General features: G+C 40.2%; 1 protein-coding gene across 1 annotated transcript in view; it reads right to left on the bottom strand.

Annotated features, from left to right (window-relative positions):
• DERA (deoxyribose-phosphate aldolase) overlaps window positions 1-20,806 on the bottom strand; it is a 47,901-nt gene that overhangs the window by 21,267 nt on the left and 5,828 nt on the right. The window contains exons 2-6 of the mRNA XM_039571459.1: window positions 18,142-18,239; window positions 15,457-15,604; window positions 14,690-14,785; window positions 12,575-12,709; window positions 6,307-6,435 (exon numbers count right to left, since the gene is read on the bottom strand). Coding sequence (XP_039427393.1) covers window positions 6,307-6,435; window positions 12,575-12,709; window positions 14,690-14,785; window positions 15,457-15,604; window positions 18,142-18,239 — 606 coding nt within the window. The remainder of the gene's footprint in view (window positions 1-6,306; window positions 6,436-12,574; window positions 12,710-14,689; window positions 14,786-15,456; window positions 15,605-18,141; window positions 18,240-20,806) is intronic.

Consider the following 20,806-nt stretch of genomic DNA (forward strand, 5'->3'; position numbering starts at 1 on the left):
AAGAGTGCCACGAGAATGGCTGAAGGAAGGGGACCTCCCTGCTGCTCCTGTCCCCTGCAGTACACAAAGCATCAGCCTGGAGCTCTGCCGGCTTCCACCACCACTGCCACTCCCAGGGTTGGCTGTACAGGAAATCACAGCCAGCAGCTCCCGCCAGAAAATTTCCAGACCTTCTCTTGCTCCATTTCCCAATTTGAATCGTGACCAGGGGTATTTCATCTTCATGCACAAGCACAAAAAAATTTCTACCTTCTATCGAGAGGAACATATTTCTGTTTATATCTTAATTTACTAAGCCTCACAGAGGCTCTACAAAACGTGCAAATGTTAATTTGACACACAGAAAATCAGAGAGGCAAGGAGAGCTGTCAAAAGTGATGACATGCTGGAAGTCATTCTGCAACCTCAAACCCATCTTCTGGCTTCCTGATTTGGTGTTCTTCTGGTGAGAAGTGCTTGGAAATAGCAGAGTTTCTATTTGTAAGTGGGAATGGTTGAGAGAGAAAGTCAAGTGGTGGTGTGGGTAACACAAAAATCAAACAAACAGGTACAGAGCTGACAAGTCATCTGTTTTACACTGGTATTTCCTCTTTGACTTCGTTGGAGGGTGTATATTCTTATTTTCTGATTACAGGAGAATACCATTAATAGAACAGACCTTGCAGAAAATTAGCAGAGTTGCCAGGCATCCTGCTCTGACAAATAGGAATGGTCCCCGATAAAGATCTCCCCTCAGATACGGCTGTGTAGGCAGGCACAGCTCAGTAAGCACATAAATAAATGCATAACAAAATGCACCATTGCATGCACGTCTGGGTTTTTAACAAACTGCAAACAAATGAGGCTTCACTGTATGCACTCTAACTCTCTTCTCACTTCACAGACTCTTTGTATCTTTATTTTTCCCCCAACATCTTTGTTTCTCTTAAGTATTACTTCTGCCCTCTACTTACCCATGCAGGGTTCTGTTGACTCAACTGGAAAGACTTTTCATGAGAGCCTGCCCTAGCCTGTCTCAATCAGTTTCCATTCCTTCACTTCTGATTCCCTACACATATATTACCGAGTTCCAGACAGATTTTTAAGTCTCATTTCACATTCCTTCAAGGTCTGCTTTACTCAAGCCCCACTTTCTTTTTTTTTTTTTTTTTTTGCTACTAGTCTTTGTACGGCCTCTCATCAGTAATTCAAACCTGAGGATATTGTGATTGCATTGTTGGAACTTTTCAACTCCAAGCTTATCTATCACGCCTACATTATTTCCAGTGATTAGCTGCAGTATCACTGCTAAGCTTGTAGGCAATTACCTCATTTAAGGGAGCATCCTTGTAGTGCCTTACTGAACATGCTGTTATCTGCATTTTCATACTGCCAGCTTTTTCATTTCTCCCCATTCTGTACCTGAACAAATGAAGTCACTTGGTTCTGTACCAACTTCTTTTAGGCTGATTGTATTTAAAGATACTCCATCTTTTGATCTTACTCCTAATTCAAAAACCTTCTTAGTCCATGATACCATTCAAACCTTTGAGACAGACTGTCACACTGCACCTCGGTTTTCTGCAGTGTGTTTTGAGCTTGTTCTTTGCACTGAACTTTCAGTGATGTTAACTAGAGCTTTGAAGATGCAGAACAACCACAGACTATGCAGAATGCAGGACATCTGCTGCAGCAGACAGGGAAGTGATCAACTCCCAACATAATTCCACAGCAACAGTCACTGTCCTGATAAGCCCCTTAAGCAGCCAACTGCAACCACTTCTGCATTCAAGACAGTGACCAAGAAAGCCTCAGTCACCAGTCAGTGCTAAGTACTCTCCCCACACACTCCTAAGAGTAAGGACTCACTGACTTGCCCCCAGCCCCATACTGGACCTGCAGACTAGAGCTTAACATGGTCTGTCACCCTGGAGAGCGTTCAGAGACAGCTCACATCCACAGACAGGAGCTGCTTCCAGAAGAAGACAGACACATACTGCCCCTGATTTCTGATGGATGTTTTACAGGTAGAGTGTACCCTTTACAGAAACACTGTCAACTCAATACAGTTGGTTGTATTTCAGGCAAGTAAAACAAGAGACAAATTGAAATTTTGTTTTTTCTGTGTTACCAAGCCTCCTCCCTTGGCTTGCCTTTCATTTGGAAATGCTCTGGGCTCTAATAACTGACTGACAGTATCAAACTACAGCTGAACTTGCAGACACATAATTAAACCAACACACAATACAACTCACATGCTGCTGAGGAGGAAGCCCTGACTTTTGGGCTGAGCACAAGACTTAAAGCCAGAAACTCACAACTGATCTCAGTTTGACTTTTGTCTGTTACTATCTTTGTCTCATATTTCACAAGGTAATTGTAAGATTTACTCTGCTAAGGTCAGTATGAGCTTTAAAGACAAAGTACTAAGTGCCAAGTATTATTATTTATTCAGTAGTCTTGTTTCCTACGTTAGCTGCATGTGAGCAAAGCATGCCTTGCTTTTCAGTCAATTTTGCTAGTTTGGTTTCTTTGGTCTCTCATTTTCCATGGAACAGTCACTTGGGAGAAGTTTTGGTTCATGGAGGAAGGAGGAAGTCAGCCCTTGCACTCAGATGACTGCTAGCATGTTTACAGCCACACCACATAACCTTGCTCAGAACAAATCTTTGCAAGAAAGTGCTCAGAACAACAACAGCTATTGGCATCTTAGAGTTTGCCTTCCCTTACATTAACCCGTATAAAAACTTTATTTAGAGCTGAGGTAAAAGCTTTGTGTAGACCAGCATTATTTTGCGATGTTCCAAACCCTCTTTCTCTCCTGTGAGCTGCAACACAAAGCTTTTCCTCGCTGTTTGGCTATGTTACTTCTGTTCACTTTGGGATCAACAGCATCAAAGGATCTAAAACCATTTCTTCTCACTTACTTAATGTGTTTTAATTTTCCCCTGCTCATCAGAGACCTTATTGCTTCCACAGTCTTCTGCTACTTCTTGCAGGATTTTTTGTGCTAGAGACTTTAGAAGTTGGTTTGTTTTAGCACTAACTCATTCCCTTTAAATTCAATGTTTACATTTGTCAGTATCTCGACATACAATTTATTTCACTAATTGTTTAATGACCTACGAAAAAATTTTTCGAAACCCATACATTAGGAGAGCTGCAGAAGAACATACATCACTTTTTCCTGTTCTTTACACAGGTCCTTGTTTAGATATATATAAAGACAACAAGTATCTTTCACATGTCACTGCTGTGCTCCCTTAGCTTCCCAAAATGTGGCATAAAGGAGCAGTTTTCACAGTCAAAATGACATAGATCAAGTTTTCACTTTTAAAGTACTTTTACTTAATCACTTCCTCCACCTCTTTCCTAGTCTGCATATCTTAATGATTATGAATTGTTACACAGTAAAGACTTTGTAATAAGGTAATACGGTTTTCCACAATAAAAATCTTCTATCTGAGCGAAATATGCAATTAAGTCATCAACAGCTTTACTGAAGTATTCCTTTCCCACGGCAAGTTCATCTTTCCCTTCCTGGTCTGCCTTCCTTGGCTGTTTCTGATGTCTTTGTCAAGAAACAGAAGTTAAAAAATGGCCACCTTTCACCCTATGGACAAGAACTCTTTAAAGACACCATGATGAAGAAATCCACAATAGTTACAACTAGCATGGGGGAGTCAGGCACCCATCTCTGTTCCTTAGGACTGTTTATTCCAAGAGACTACTTAGGCACAGACTTGAGTGTCTCCTGTAGAAATGGATGTGACTCACACAAGGATATACCAGATACTGAACACCACTAATCACTGTACTCTCTGTCCCAAAGCAGAGTCAAAAATGCAGTCAGTTTTCTTGAGAAGCTCATGCACTCAAACCTGCATGAGGACTTGGAAGAAGCACAAGAAATGGCAGTGGATGCTCTAAACCAATGACCCAAAATCCCCTGATTCAGTGCTAGGCATTTGTCCTGGTCAGCTTTCCAAAAACTGCTCCTTTGGCAGTGGCACAGAGCCACTGCTGTGCAATGCTCCCTGCCAGTATGTCCTCCTCAGCACTGCAGAGGTTATTCTTGCCAGGTGAGTCACTGTCCTTAGAGGGATGTCAGCCTCTTTCACTCAGAAATAGCTTCTTAAACATTCCATAAGAATTTACGGCATGTCAGTCAGTTGGTAAAGGCATGGTTAAAAGAATTTAAGGTAACTGTGTGCCTCCTCCCAGTCTGATGTTGTCGTCCTTATGGACTTCACTAGAGAAGGAAGAAAAAGTAGCCATGGAGAATTATTTCAGAGACAACAGCAGTCAGGAGCCACCAACTCAAACAGAGGCAAATTATATATACAATATACTGGCTGCAACACCTCTGGTGGCTTTGTGCTCCAGGACCTTGGTGAATGTGTGCATGCTCAGCAAGGCAATGCAAACATCTGTAACCCCAGGATTCTGTGCTCCCCACATGGCTGACATCATGGATAGTGAAGTGAGAGCAGTTTAAGGACTGCACACCACATCCTCAGTTGCACTGATAAAACTGCATGCAAAGCAAGGCTGGAAACCAGATTATTGAGGTTGTGACCATTAAAAAAAACCCCCTAAAACACTGCCAACCAATCAAAAACCACACAGCAAACTAGTTAACCCTTTTTTTGGAGTAATTTTCAACTGTAACTCTTTGAAACCTCAGCTTACAATGAAGTATGGGAAGCACTTCTAACAGCACAGCTGAAGGAGCTGTATGTTGCTGTAAAGGACAGGAGCAACTGGTCAGAGGCAGCAAAAACTTCTAAAGCCAGTGTTGCATTGAATCCACTATACTATGGATTGACTTTCTCCACCAAATGATACAAATATACAAACAAAACAAAAATTCAGCTGGAATTGGAGGCTCTCAGCAGTTCTGACGAGTTGGAGTCTGAAAACCTGGCCCTCACTGCATGTATGTAGAGCACAAATAAATTCTTATTTTTATGCCTAACCACAAAGAAAAAGCAAAAGACTGAAATAAGGAAATTACTGGATATATTCAGATGGATAAGTATCTTGTAAAATGAATAACTAGGCAAGGAAAATCATTAACAATAGAGCCATCTGCTGTATTTCAAAAAAACTACACCAGCAAAATTCTGAAAATGGTAAAATGCTTTTTACAAGCTGAATTTTTCACTACTCAGTGGTACAAAAAGTGATCATAATGATTAATGCATATGTTTAAATAACAGGAAATGTGTATTTCTTACACCTCTTCTAATTAAAAGCAATATTTAGTGGCATAATACTGATTCTCTGTGTCTAATGATACTAATTGACATTGTAGGTGGGCTTGTTACAAACCTGGAATGCTCTCCGTTCCACTTGAATCAGATAAGCACAGAATTGTGTACAGAGACAGTGAGGTCAGCAGCAAGCTGAATATTTATTTAAATACTTTAAATATAAAGACACTTGATGACGTTTTTCTTGCTTTAACGTAAGAATTTCAAGTCTGAAGAAAAAAAAAGTCAGGAAAAAAAAAATCAACCCAAAAAGTGAGGGGAAGTTTAGAAAACAGACTAACCCAAGTGGTTCTTAGTATATCTTTACACTTCTAGAAATAAACCTGAGGAACCCTCTTTCAAGCACAGTGGGAAAAGCAAGTGCCTGGAAGCCAATTCCAAGTTTTGCATCTCCAACATAGCACTAAAACACGGAACTAAAATCCTGGTTAAACTAGGAAAAATTGTACCAGCACAGCCCCAAAGCTGCAGAGAGAGAATATACTGCTGAAAATCTGGGCTCAAACGGGTGCTGAGCTGTGCAAAAAAGTCACACCTACAAAGCACACAGAGCCCCCGGAAACTCTGTCCTGTTCACTGGAAGGTTGGTTCCCTGAGCTGCATTCTCTGAGGTGGTTAGAAGAAGTGATCACAAACCAAAAATGAGAGCTGTTGGCATGAATCTTCACAGGGAAGTGTCCCTTGCATTTAAAACAAGCTTGTGAGCCATCTACCTACAACATTTCTGTAGGGCACCACAATTGCTTCCATAAGTGCGTCTGCCCCAAACGTCTCTGTAAAATATTCTGATCAAATCAGATGTTTGACAACAAATTTTACTTGTTCCTACAACCCTTGCCATTCAGCAGTTTGTCACTTAACATTTCATGCAGCTTTTGTAGGTTATGCAAAACGACTGACACTTCATTACTCCACCTGCAACTTCAGTAATTGCTACGCAAGTTTTTTCTACTATCGACAAAACCAAACTTCCACGACTAGGAACTTTTAAGCCTCATAAATAATAGAGCAAAGGCATTCTTAGCTTAAAAGGAAAACCAGGTGCATTTACCTGCCATCATAGCTATCATACTGGCTTTGTAGACATTAGCAAGGGATCCCAGTTCACCCGTAGCCAAGATGGTTTTCATGTGAGCTTCTCCACAGGCCGCACGGCACAGACGGATCTCCTCGTAGAGACCTGGGGATAAAAGCATGTGGAAATGATCAAAGTTGCCTGAGAGATATTTTCAAGTATGGCTGTAATTTCCACTTCTGGATTAATTTCCAATCTTATAATTAGTCATAGCACTCAAGAACTTAAGTTTTGTAAGTTCAATAAATTACATGACTGGAGGTAATTAGCAATGCCGTGCAGTTTCAGACTTTACCTAATAGCTATTAATGTCTGTTCTCTCAAAACTACAAATGTGAGCAGTGAAGCAAATACCCATGAATACATCAGGAGTAAAAAATGCTATGATAGTAAAGATTGGTCTTAAACCAGCTTTTCCAGCAGTAAATATGGTAGTACATTGAATCAGTACTCATAGATAGTTATGTTTTCCTGTGCACCTGGTCAGCAAAAACCTCCCATCCTTCCTGGTAAAATTCAGCAGCGCTCCCACAAAAGTTTAAACACAGGGAGGCTAAAAGAGCTAGAAATTAATGAAGCACTGCTGTCAGAAGTTGGCTGCTTGGGGATGTTTAAGACTGCTCCAGTGTGAGGAGAAAAGCAGCTCTTACAGTGCACAGTCACCATTTCTGGATTCTGAATTCAAAAAACAAAGTTGCAGAAGAAACAAACAGGATGCTCTGCAAGAGGGTCATTTTCACAAACACATAATCAAAAAGTTCTTTGACAGAGAAGAGGGCTAGAATACAGCTTTAAATAGGTCCTGCTAAACAGTCCAGACTATAAAGACTCGTTTCTTTCAGCAATATGAGACTTCTTTTCCTCTCTGCCCTTAAGTGAGACCTGGAAGCGTCGAGCAGGGTTTGCCAGCTGTGGTAGGGCCTGTGTCTGACTGATGCCATCAGCACACCAGGGTGTCCAGGGCTGGAATTGCTGGTGTGGCCTTCTGAGACATGCTGCACACATTAGCAGACAACTGGCTAATGCACTTAGCAAGTCCCTTTATAGGCACCAGGCTTCACCTTGTTTCTTGCTGTGTACCAAAGGTGTGAATTAATCAGTACTAGCATGCAGTCTAACATGTTTTATTGATCAATTGATGATGCTCCAGAAACCTACATCAAGTCAAGGCTCAAAAAGGAAACACAAAGGACCTGTGCTATCTTTTTGTGCATTTAATAACCCTGCTCATGTTAGATCCAAACGGAATCTCTTTTTGTGGAGCGACTCTTTCCTGAAGCTTTTGAAAACCCAGAGAAAGCAGCTTTCTTGTTTTTCTAGTTTCAGTAATAAGAGGAGAAAGTTTTCCCTACCTTTGAGATACACCACCAAATGTGTCAAAATAAAATCAACAAAATGTACATTTAGGTTGGATTCCATGAAAAGAAATTACATCCTCACAGCTGTTGTTCCCTGGCACTGCAGCTTCAGCACCCCGCCTGTAGTTGGAAGGTACTTTCACATGCAATTAGCATCAAGCTGGTTTGAACAGGCTTACTACCTGCCAGCACACATCATCCCACGGACAGGAACAACTCAGGATCCTCAATCATCCGTGTCTATCAGGTTAGCTGAGGTGGAGGAGAAGTGGGCACACTTTAATGGGGCAGATGTGTAGGTAAGAAATGCTGTTCTTTATTCAGAGACCAATTACTGCAGACAATAGCTGACATTCATAGGGCCTTTTCAACCCCACAGTAAAAGTACAGATAGAAATGCAACTACATCTGGGACAGCAAATTAAGCAAAGCATCTCATTCCCCATGCAAGCTGGAACTGCTTTGATACAGAACAAGTGTAAAAACTCCTACTCCTTTCAAAAATAAAAAGAGAAGTTTCAGTCCTCAGTCAGATTTAAATCAAGGCACAAATAATGGGATTATCCTGAAACTCTTGGGCAAATGTCTGTAGTATGGGTGGAGTTAATCTCAGTTGAAAATGTACTCGGTGTTTCAAGGAGTCCTGGGCTTCCTGTGGGACAGTCTGTGCTGCCAGAAAGTCCAACACTTAACGACTCAGTTCCCTCAAGCTGAATAGCAATAGGATCAAAGCTGGATGCTACAAATCCAGGACTATCTGTCAGCTGGGCAGAACACCAGCAACTGCCACAGCAGACACAGCTTCTCTGGTTAGCAGCACTGGCACAAAGATTTTGGTCAAAAAACTCTATCACAGGAAACCCTGCAGGCGTATTTTCAACTGGGAGCTAAGAACACCATGAAGAGGTTGCAAGAGATTTTCTTTTTGACTCATAAAACAAAGAAAAAAAAAAGCAAAAGCTCTCAAAGCAAATGGCCAGTACTCTGCAGCATCTCGAACAAAGCACCAATATTATCCCTTCTAAAAGCAGTCTAAATCTTAAGCCAGGGGAAAAAAACCAAAAAGAAAAAAAAACCCAAACCACTAAACTCACAAAAAAAACCCCAAAGCAAGCCAACCTACACAGAATATACTTGGTATACTTGGTGCTCACTAATATAATGTGCAATAGCTCTACTGATTTAGCTGTTAAAATGGATGTGACATAAGAACTCCTCTACTTTGCACCACTTGAGATACCTGACAGCTTTAATGAACTTTAGATCTGCTTTTACTGCATGCATTTACAGAAGTCAGAAGAATTCAGATTTTTTAGGGGAAAAAAAATGCTTTGATAGCTGTGGTTTTAATTTCACTGTTATAAAACACAAGTGTTGGAAGTTTTTTTTGTAGCTTTCCTAACACTGTAAATATTTAGTACATTATATTGAATTTTAGCAGCTATTAAATACATCAAAGAAAAGGCTCCTTCTCATATCCATTTCCCAAGCAAACATCCCTGAAAATTTCTGCTGGCCATAATCTGGACTAGATTGTCTAGATGGTCTGTTACTTTGGTGTAATACATTAGTCCTAAAAATCACAAAATAAAGCGGATAATCTGTATCTCCTACAAAGGAAATGAAAATATTAAAGGAGGAAAAAACCACACTGCTTAGTTTTTTATGAAATAGCTCTTCTTCATAAATGTGGTGATAAAATCACTTTTTTTAAAAAAACCTCAATTCTTTGGTGTTTTTATCTAGTCAGTCACAGTGACTGATGTTAGGGGTAGGAGTTGAGATGAGAAGATGTTTGGGTTTCTGTTAGCCCGAAAGATCAAGGTAATTGTGATGGGAAACTGGAGAATGAGCTGGAGCCCCTTCTGTCTGGCATGTTAATGGCAGGTTTGTTAACAAAATGACAAGCACAAGGCTATCAGCACAACACTGCTCCCCCAGTTCTGCTCTCAGCCACATATGTGCAACTCCAGGCTCCAGTGACTCGCACGGAGCTGGAAACAGAGCCTGGCTTCAGGAGCCTGAGGTGCTGCTGACAACACGAGACAGAAATTGTGCAGCCAGGCTTTGAGATCCCAAGGCAGTCTGCACATCCAGGAATGGTAAATCCAACTACAGCGTCCCTGAACAACACGTGGAGTCTTCTCCAAGCCTCTGGAGCGGGGGGTGTGTTTTGCTCACGCTGTTTATGAAGTATGTAGCACAAAATAGGGTCCCAATCCCTGATCAAAGCCTCTAAACTCACATCTGAAAGATCAGCAGAAGTGAAAAGCAGTTTTCATAGTGAGGTTATACCTAATGTGTATCATGGATGCAGCCATGCTCAAATTTCTTAAAATATAACGTTTTCCCTTTTCTTACAAGGAAAATTCAATTGCCATGGAGCAAATGATGGAATAAGAATGCTCCTGAAGCCACTGACAGTGCAGCATGCCCAGGTGTTTGCTAAAAGCTGTGAAATTAGCACCAACATTACTGTACCCCACACAACTTCAGGAGGTACAGCAAATACTGACAACAGGGGGGAAAAAAGAATCATAAATAGATCCAGTTTCTTTCAACAATTTGTTGCTTAACTTGATCACTCCTCACATAGACTCCACATTCTGTGTCTAAAGGAAGTATCCAAATTGATAATTTTAAGCTTAACCCATACTTTGTCAAGTAATACAAGACAATAGCTGAGTTAAACGACTTTGAAGTAGTATTGCTTTAAAAGCTAAAAGGTTATAAAAGGTATGTAAATTCATAAACTTACATCTCATTTAATGTTATTTTCTGATGTAATTTAGCTGTCCAATAAAGCTGCTTTCATATTCAGTATTATTTAAAAGGTCTTAACAATTACTTCACTAAGATTTGGAAAATACATTCTGAGTGTCATAGAGAGCTCCAGCAATATTCAAGAACTGCTTTAAAATAACTTGACATAATTGCACATACACTAAAATATTTAATAACCAAACAAGCCTTTGAAGCAAATCACAAAGCAACACTATTCTATTGTGGTGACCCCAATTATTGCACAGGCTGCAAGAGAAGCTAAAAATGAACAGTAAGATAAAGCACTCTACCACATAGAGGGGTTTTTTTTCAGTAACTTCTTAAGTTGTGAAGACTGTCAGCATAAGAGTATATTATTATTACTACTACTGTTAGCATAAGTTATAACAGAACTGCAAGGCAGCTTTAGCTGATGAAGCACCTTGAACACAGGCACAGGTACTGCACTAGACTTCTTAATTTTATGTAATATAGGGATTTCGCCTAAAAAAAACTTCTCCATCCCTTCTTCTAGATTCCTTAAAAGTACTTTATAGATTATTCTGTATTATCCCTAATCACACCGGTAACATATCTATAGCTAAACAGGAAGACAGAACACTAGATTTTCACCAAAGTCTTCAGATCACCTAATGAAATAGTTTTTTGTTTTTAATAGAAAAGTTAAATATTGCAATTTTTCACCCTGTGGCATCGCGATCTCTGTGGCAAGTAAATTCTGTTCCTGAAGGAGCTTTTTTTGAAGATCATGTCAACATGTGTCACAAACAGATTCACATTAATGAATAAACATAGAGAAATCATTTGGAAATAATTTGAATTCTGCCATCAGTGAAAAAAAAAAAAAATCTAAGCCATGCCAAAATAAGGACGGCTTTCAACCTTGTCATGACACCAGCTCTGGATAAAAGAATATGCACACCAAATTAAAAGCCATCCCTAATTTACTTATTTAGTAAACTGACACCTTTATATCACATCCATCACTGCTATGTCTGTGTAGTCCTCCCTTGTAATTTGTGACCACAAAAAGTCATTCATCTCCCATGCAGAGAAAGCTAACAATGTATGTCCAGTTCATTTCAGTCACCATACTAACTCTCTCTCTGGATCCAAGCCCTGTATTTCTCCTCTGAGTTCTCCTTCAGATAATCCTTCAAGCAATATAACTAAGACCAAAAGTATGGAGATTGCAAATGCTACAAAAGAGGTCAAGATATTACAGCAAGGAAACCAGTCCTGAAGACACAGATGCAGAAATATGTGGGTTTTCTGGTTCAGTTCTAACTGTTAATTGAAAGAAGACCAAAATCAGAAAACATGATCTATTACCATGATGACTCTTATTTCCTCAAATAAAGCCAGGTACCAGGGGTCCATTAAAAAGTCTTCCAAGCAAATAGGATATTATGGCACTGCATTACACAGCTAAATGGAAAATTCATTCCAAGACAATGATGTCTCTACCTTCACATGGAGATTAGTTATAGGAGCACTGTCAGCACTTAAGGCAAACCATTCACAGTACATTAAGGAGGCAATTAGAGCAAAAACCATCTTCAGCATTATTGTTCTTACTAATTAGTAGTAGTCTACAGACACCAGAACATCAATAATGATACGAATAGTCAATTTGTACCCTCAATTTTCAGGAAAAAGAAAACAGCTAAAACACCTATTTTCATCAAGAATTGAAACATGTATATTTAACAAGGTATCATCTACATTAGCAGCCCCTTGGGCTTTCTAACAAAACTGTTCAAATAATTAGGCTTTTACTTGCTGGGGGTTTTTTTAATGCTGTACACAAAATCCTCTAAAGGCACGAAGGGAATAGACCTTAATTTTCAAACCACAAAGTCATTCTGCCTGCCCAGCCTGAGACAACTTCCAACAGCATTCCTCTCAGAAAACACAACCCTTTGTCATAAATTAATTAAGCAGTTTTTATTTAGCTCAGAGCCCCAGATTATCAGTTACTCTGAGGGGAGGAACCAAATTCTTCAAGGACTGATGGAGAGATTTGGGGAAGAGACAAAGACAGGCCCTGCACATGCACATAGAAAGGTTTAGGGTCCTTGCCAAAGGAACTTTCTACTTACCTTCCCACTGGCCAGTCAGCACCAGACTCCTGCTAATGACAATGTCAATCTCTTGGGCACCATATTCCACTGCCAGCTTTATTTCAGTCAGTTTGGTCTCTAGAGGAGTTTGTCCAGATGGAAACCCAGCAGCCACTAGAATGAAATGGGTACAGGTAGAAGGAAGAACTGTTTTACGAATGTGTTGAAGTTTTATAAATTGACTATTGTAGATACAAAAATGCTGCTAGCAAGGATTTTCTTGCTATTTTCTAAGTCCATGAGAGACTTTTCGCTCTCACAGAAGAGGTAGCAGAGTTATGTAAACAACCAAACCACCTGCAACCTTGAAAAGTCTTGTTTATGGTACAGTAGAAAAATGCTTTGACAATGGATGTTTTAGGATTTTAGCCAATCACCCCAAGGGGTGGCTGATCCTTTGTCCAATTAGACTATGAAGAAAAGAGTCTATAAAAGAGTTTGTAAAATAATTAAATAAATCAATCTTGCTGCACAATTCCTGCCTGCTGGATCTTCTCTCCTCCTCCTCCCTATGGCTGCAGGACACAGTGATATACCTTAGGGCCCAAGCCTGCGGTAATGGACCATAAAATTAAAAATACCTCTAATACACCAAAAAGTTTGAATGTTACTCTTTTTTTTAATCCCTGCCATGATTCAAACAATCTAAAGGCACCTCATCCTACCCCCTCTTCATCCACAAGCAGCATTAGCTCTACCCTCAAAATCCAACATCCAGCAAGGTAAGTGCACCTTGCGAAAAGATCTTTCACATGCCTTAGTATTTTCCAGAACAGCCTCCATAAAAGCACAGTATCTATTGCTTCCAGAAGAATTGAGCAAACAAGGAGTGAATTCAGACATGAAGCAATACATACATTTTAAACTTCTCTCCAATTCTTTTAAGTAGCATCTCGAGTTAAATCATAATAATATTGTTTAACGGTTAAATCACAGTATAGCAAAAATTGCTTTCAATGAGTTCTGTTTAAGATTATGTTTATTATGTTTGAGTACAAAACCCAGAGGTAACTTTGGAAATGGGAAAAATAATGGCTTTGTCAGAGATTGTCTTTCTCTCTGACATAGAAATGCATTTAGTATGTATTTTTACCCTACACAACGAAACGAACAAAAAAACTCACATTAGCATTAAACACCTGATCTAACTTCAAAGTCTGCCCCTGCTTTGAGCAGGAGGTTGGACCAGATGACATCCAGGGCTCCCTTCCCAGCTGAGTAATTCTTTGATTCTACTTCTTGCTTATTGTAGATTCAGGACTTGTCTGTCGTGTGTGGTGACGGGAGAAGAGCTGGCACCGCTGGATTTGGAAGTGGAAGTCCTGAACCTGTGGGATGCTCCACAGGCAACAACCCCGGGCTCTGCACACAGCTTCCCTGAAGTCAGCCTGTGGGATGTGCTGGTTTTGGCTGGGACAGAGTTGTCCTCACAGGAGCTGGTGCGGGGCTGTGTTTTGGATTTGTGCAGGAAACAGTGTTGGTTCCACAGGGATGTTTTGGTAACTGCAGAGTAGTGCCAGCACAGAGTCAAGGCCTTTTCTTGGCAAATGGGCTGGGAGTGCACAAAAAAGCAGCTCTTATCAGAAATTTTCTCACTTTTACTCTTCCAATTCTCTTTTGCCCCCCATCCTGGAAGTGGGTGTATGAGCCAGTGGCCATGTGGTACATAGTTGCTGGCCTGCGCTAAACCTTGACACAGGATTACACTTAAAAGCCAAACATGATAGGGAAAATAAACCTTTGTTAGAACTCCTACCATCATCATCATGTGCTTAGTGTATACTGATACATGTCCAGCACTCTATCTCAATTTCTTCTGTCCAGGGGAGAAAAACACGGATATGTTTTTAAGCTCTTTGAAGAGCTTCCAGCAAAACAGACGTGGCATTCCTGATAAGCTTGAAGTTGAAAGACAACTAAAGATTGTACCAGAAGAAAATCCTCCTTCCATTCCCTTCCTTCCACGTGTTACCTTTGCACCTTACTCCCTTTTCACCTTATTCCCCAACACAAAAGCAACTCCAGACTTCTGGATTTTTCTACGTATTTTATAACATCAAATTATTTAACGGGATGTTTTCAAATAAAGCTTACCTGAAGCTACTGGTATGTTACAGCCAGCAGCCTTTAGGGTGTTCACAGCATCGGAGACTCTTGCAGGATACACACAAACTGCTGCAACAGTGATACCTGCAAAAGACACAGTTCCCTTTTTCAGAGACTTCAACCTTCTCCAGTGCAATCCATACCATGAGCACTGTCCTCACCTCCCACGCCTGTGTTCTCACAAGGACCTTAAGCACCACACCAGGGATGTCTGTTACACTGCTCAAATGGTTCAGGTAATTCTCATACTGTTTCCTCCCTCATGTTCCTTCACCTGACCCTGGGAGCAAGCCTGCATTAGCAGGAGTTAAAACTCCAAGATTTTTATCAACAGACTCACAGTTTAGTGCCAACACACACAGCTAAGACATGCTTGATCAGCGAATTGCTGCAAGAGAAACTGCACTGCCAAGCTCTGTTCTTACTTGTGGAGCCAGACTGAGCCCAGCAGCAACTGAGCAGTCTTTATGTTAATGGAGCCCTACTGCATTTCTAGCTAAAACACTCTTCTCTCAAACTCTCAGATAATTGACCTCGTATTTTATACTTCAACTGTCTGAAGAGTTCATAAATCCAAGTTTTAAAAAAAGGCTGATCTTTGATACTTCACGTATATGGCTTCAATCAGAGGCCTGATTCCCCTTCGGTCCACATGACTTCAATCAGTGGACCAATGCCCTCTCCAAAAAGCGAGAAAATAGTGAGGAAATGCAGACATTTTCTCTACAAAATACACACGCCAAAACCTACCATACCTTTATCGTGCATGTCCAAGGCTTTGAGCAGATCCTCTCTGATAGGGCGCTTTGCTTTAAAGCACAGCCTTTGAACATTTGAAGGAGTATCATCGCCTGAGAGAGTGGTGAGGTCTATGCAGGTGACAGCTTTCAGCAGCCAAGCCGCCTGCAAAGGGAACAAAGCAAGGAATGGAGCAGTTCTGTTTGCACATCCAAAGCCAAACTGCCTTAGAAGATGCAGGAATCAGAAGCCTGGCTCTCACTCTGACAATGAGGACATGGACAGGATGTAACACAGAGGATAAGCAAACAATGGCTTAGGATAGACAGGGTTGGCGGGTATTTGTTCATGTCTTCAGCAGTATCTAATGATACAGAAAGGATCCACTTTCTTTTGTGTGAACCAGGAACAAAAAACATCTGTAATTCTGGTGCAAAAAAAAACCCCCAAAGGCAAGAGGTAAGCGACAAGGTTAAAGCGCTCTTGAGATGGAAATGCTACAGAATTTTAAAAGACTTATTAATCAAAGAATGGAGCAGAAGTGTAACTAAAAATTTTATGAGCTTTTTTTGCTGAACAAAAATTGAGCCTAAGACATTATTTTGAAATATCTGTTGAAGGTCTTCCAGAAAATGCTCATTTACAGTGATGGCTTCACTCAAAGCTGACTTCTCTTACAGGGCACTTGTACAGGGCGAGAGTTTGCAATGGCAAAGTCCAGCTGAGTCCATAAAGCCCCTCTCTGACAGGGTTTGTCAGCACAGGCAGCAGAGCTTGTTTCCACATGGAGGTATTAACTCTGCACATCTTCCACAGCCAGCCAGCTTACACAGCTTTCACACTTCGCTGATGGGAGTCTCCTTCTGGAACCTGCAGTAAATGTTACATGGAAACCTGTTTGGGGGCGACTGAATGGGGTAATGAACTATCACTGGCCTCTGTTAGTCTAAGCCTGACTGATTGTTTCTGGTTTCTCCTTTCATCCTATAATACTTTGAAAAGGTTTTTCCCTTGAAATGGATTTTGTTACTTTTATTTGGATTTTTTTTATCCTCTGTTCGAGGGAGTTTTTGTCTCCTCTCTTATGACATGAATCATAAAGTCATCAAGACAGATGTAGTCAGAGGGTTTCAAGAACTGGTATAAACGTCAGGTTTTTAGAGAAGGTTTTTCTAATGTGTATTTTGGGAAACAGGCTGCAGAACTTGAATCTGTGATGCTCCTTACATTCAAACACGTACAGGTTCAACATCATCTCTGTTAAGTAAACAGCACATGACTGCCCTGCAGTGACAGTGCTCAAACACAGGAGAGATGCTTCTGACACTTTTCAAAGTAAAACCTCACTCGAGTACTGGTGTTTCTACACAGAAGAGGGGAGAAGTGTTAGGAATAAACATCTGTCCTCCAGCTGCGTTGTGGGAGTGACACCAAATCCCTCTCTTTCCAATGATTCTCTGTAATCAAAGCCTGTGGCTCTCTCTGTCTCTGTTATTTATATGGTAACCTCAGTCAAAACAGAAGAGTTACTTTTTACATTACTGCACCTGCAGTATCTGAGGATAGCCAAGGTTATGGAACACCATCTGGACCTTCTCATTGATGCTATTTCCCAGCTCAGAGCCACTGGACTGATAAACTTGGTAACAAGTAACTTTTTATGCGTAAGGAACTCTAAAAGAACGCTGAGCTGGTGTCTAAATTTCCTCTGTTTATCTCCATTTTTTAAATTTAATCATAACACACAAAGCACAAATTCTCAGGAAGGGAAAACAGGCAGGAAACTTTTTTCTATCACCTTCCAGTAGGATCTTCCACCTACATCAAATTATCCTCAAACTGTAATCCCAAGATCGGTGCTCATTATGAACGCAACTTCAGCCACTCCAGATGTCAACTATTTTGAACAACGTTTTTAAGGATTACGTGTAATTAAACGATTCTTGCTTTGTTCTGTTACACTCTGTTACTCTTAAGATTGATCCTTCATCATCTCCTTCCTCCTGCTTCCAGGTTTTCAGCTACTGCTGCACACAAACAACTTGTTCAGTGTGCAGAGGGGAGGCATCCCAAGCACTGCTTGCAGAACAGCTGCTTGGTGAAGGAAGAAACAGTTTGTCTTTTTATAGTGAGATGGACAATAACCAACCATTTACCTTATCTCAGCAGCTGAAAAGTCAGTCCTCCTAACATGAGTGGGATCCTTCTCCCCACCAAATGCCATAGCCAGTCAGGATTTTTGAATTTTAGGTAAAAACTAGTTAAGCAATGAAATTGCACACGTTGAGAATGTTTAAGCAAAGAAAAATCATCCAGGTAGGTCAAACTTGACAGGGACCATGATCATATCTTACAGCTTTAAAATTAAAAAATAAGAAGGCAGCATGCAGAGAAGTCTGTCTGGGAAACAGAATAAATGTGGAGGGATAATAATATACAATTTAATCCACTCATGAATAAAGATGACTTAAATCCATTTGCGGTTTTGCCAGTCATGAGTTATAAGGTTTTTAACTTGTTTGGATAAATGCGTCACCTTATTCCATCCCATCATCATCAAATACAAATTACTAAAATAAGACATGGACAAGCACATCTTTTAAGTTTACATGTATCTTGAAAAAAATTCAATATTACAGCCTGCAGAGGGAGAGTGACTGCTTTAAAAATGCAGGACCAGAATGCATAAGAAGAGCACTTACTTGCCAATTACCTTTCACAGTTTTCCATTTTTTAATTTGTTCTGCATGCCTCACCACTGCAGGTCGATTCACATGCACTTTTGAGATCCAGCCAAGTTCTGGGGGGAGAAACAAAGAAAAAAGTCTGTCTCAAGTATTTCTGTGTTTTAATATACAGTGTGGTACTTCAGAAGAACGTTGTAGAAAGTTTGGAACCTCTGAAGAGCACGTTGTGCTTTCACGTCCTTCTAAGGTCTTGGGTACTAATCACCAGCCCAAAATAGCCTTAACTTCTGTTAGGGGATGATCTGTGAACCAGGTACTTCACACAGCATGTTTTGTGTGCCATTACAAGTGAATTAACTAAGTGCTGATGAGAGAGAGAGACACCGTGTTGCCAGCCCTGGACTGAGAAGTTTATTATACAGGTAGCATGAAAAAAACCGAAAAACCCCCAAAACAGCCTTCTGCCATTGCTTGATCACTTACTTGTAGATTCCAGAATTCCCAAAGAGTAGAAGATGCTCAACATGTACTACAATAATGAAACTGCCTAGAGCCAGAAGAACCAAATACTGGCCACTGCTTAACAAAGGCTAACTGACTGGTAAAGGAGAACTAAGGCTTCAGGCTCCTGAATCCTTACATTTCTGCTTGGTATGAAAAATCCAGAGTGTAATTTTTAATATTAACATACACAAACTGCTCATGAGAGTACACAGGAAAAAGAAATCGGAATGTCTTTAAAATCTCTCACATCCCAAAACATAAATAATTCTTCTAAATACCAATCATACAAGCATTCCATGAAAACAGTCTGAAAATAACATCAACAATCATTAACCACCAATCATCAGCAAATCACCACCATCAATCATCAAATATCATCATCAGTTAAGGTCAGAATATGGACATGGGCATAGACAGATACTAGGAGATAATAATTCTGGGTGACTGAATTTATTAAGAGCATGTCACTCTATGAATCTTCTTTACTATGCTGTTAAATTGCATTTCCCTCAAGTATATTGATTAAAAAAAAAACCGCCTAAAACTTAAAAAAAAAAAAAAAGCTGGTAGACAAAATCACTAATTTTGTACAGAAATCTTATACTTAATTTTTTTTTCTTCCTACTGGATAGCTTTAATAGCCAAAAAAAAAAAAATGTAGAGAACTAATACACTAGCCAAAGCATGTGCAAATAAAAGCTTGTTTTCCTAGACTTACAAAAAGCTGCAGAGAAACCAATTTAGGGTAAAGATGACTCGGTGGAAATGCAGGACAACATGAAACAGCTGAACAAAACCTTGTTCTGAGCATAGTAAGCTACTGTGCTACCACTGTCCTACCACCACATACAAGCTATTAGTGAGCAGTACCCACAAGGTCCAAGTGTTGGCTAAAAGCAGGAAAAACAAACCAGTGAAGGAATTTCAAAGGGATCCTAAGGAATGTATGGATTTCTTTAAGAGTTTAGCATCAGACTCACTGTATGGCAACAAGAAGGGGGAGCCCAGAAAGTTGCAGACCAGTCAAACAACAAACCCTCGTTACTTCTTTCCACTTTCAAAGCCACAGGTTTATCCATTCTGCCCCCAAAGCAGGAAGCTCAGCTGACTTGTAGAGAGCAGGTGAGAAAAGCTATTGCTACCAAAACTGTGGCTAGAACTTTCCTCCTTTTTTGCCTATCAGCAGGCACATAGGATATATTTAACAAAGTCCACAGAGGAGGAAAACACACATAAATAAATAAATAGAGGAAGGACACACAAACCCTGCATTATGATTCTTCTACTCCGTGCCAAGTGCTGAGGTAGCACCATTTAACCATAATCCCATTTATTATAATAACTTTTGAACCCTACTGGGTGCACGGTGACCTTTCAGCCCCTCTGGAAAATGTGATAAAACCAAAGGAAGCGGTTTAGATGAGGAACCCAGCTTCTCCCTCTCTAATAAGGATCCTTTCAGTTGGTCTGCTCTAACCCATTCCTTCTACATGTTTGAAGACAACCAAGAAAACCAACTAACAATTGATTTATAAAAACAAGTCTTTGGGAGAATATGAAGACAGCATCCAGCTTGTTAGAGAGGGAAAATTCAAGTTGGATGAAAATTTAAATGAAAGGACATAAATTTCACCCATGAGTAGGTTAATTCTTTATTAGCCATTGTTTGTAGAGGATTCAATCTGATACATCCGTTTTATCTATCCCAGCTGACTCTTGAGCATCCTGACTCAGGTCTATGCAATCTTTTTAGGATGTAGAGCCCTGCACACTAGATCAGCTTAAAGGAAATAGTCAACTATAAAGTCATCTGGAGAAAGGGGAAAAAAAAGGAAAAAGAAAATTCATAATGGGACAAAAGGTGTGAAAAGAGAGAGGAAGTGGAAATGAGCTACTACTTTTGCACTGCCTGAAGTCCTCTGTGAAAGTCACCAAACATCAACTGATCAGCAATAGCTGACTGCATGTTCTTTGCAAATATGACAAAATCCATTGATTTAAGCCTTTTCACAAACATGTTTTACCCTCTGTTTTCAGTAACTCAACACTAGTCACAAAGGTAGCTGACACATGGCAATCACTAATGTCTAATACCTAATTTTTGTGCATGGGATGCAAGATCCCCTGAAAGACCACAGAATTTGGATCTCCAAGTATTTTTTTGAGTGTGGGAACT

Source organism: Corvus cornix, chromosome 1A, assembly GCF_000738735.6.
Source record: "Corvus cornix cornix isolate S_Up_H32 chromosome 1A, ASM73873v5, whole genome shotgun sequence".
Lineage (NCBI taxonomy): Eukaryota > Metazoa > Chordata > Aves > Passeriformes > Corvidae > Corvus > Corvus cornix.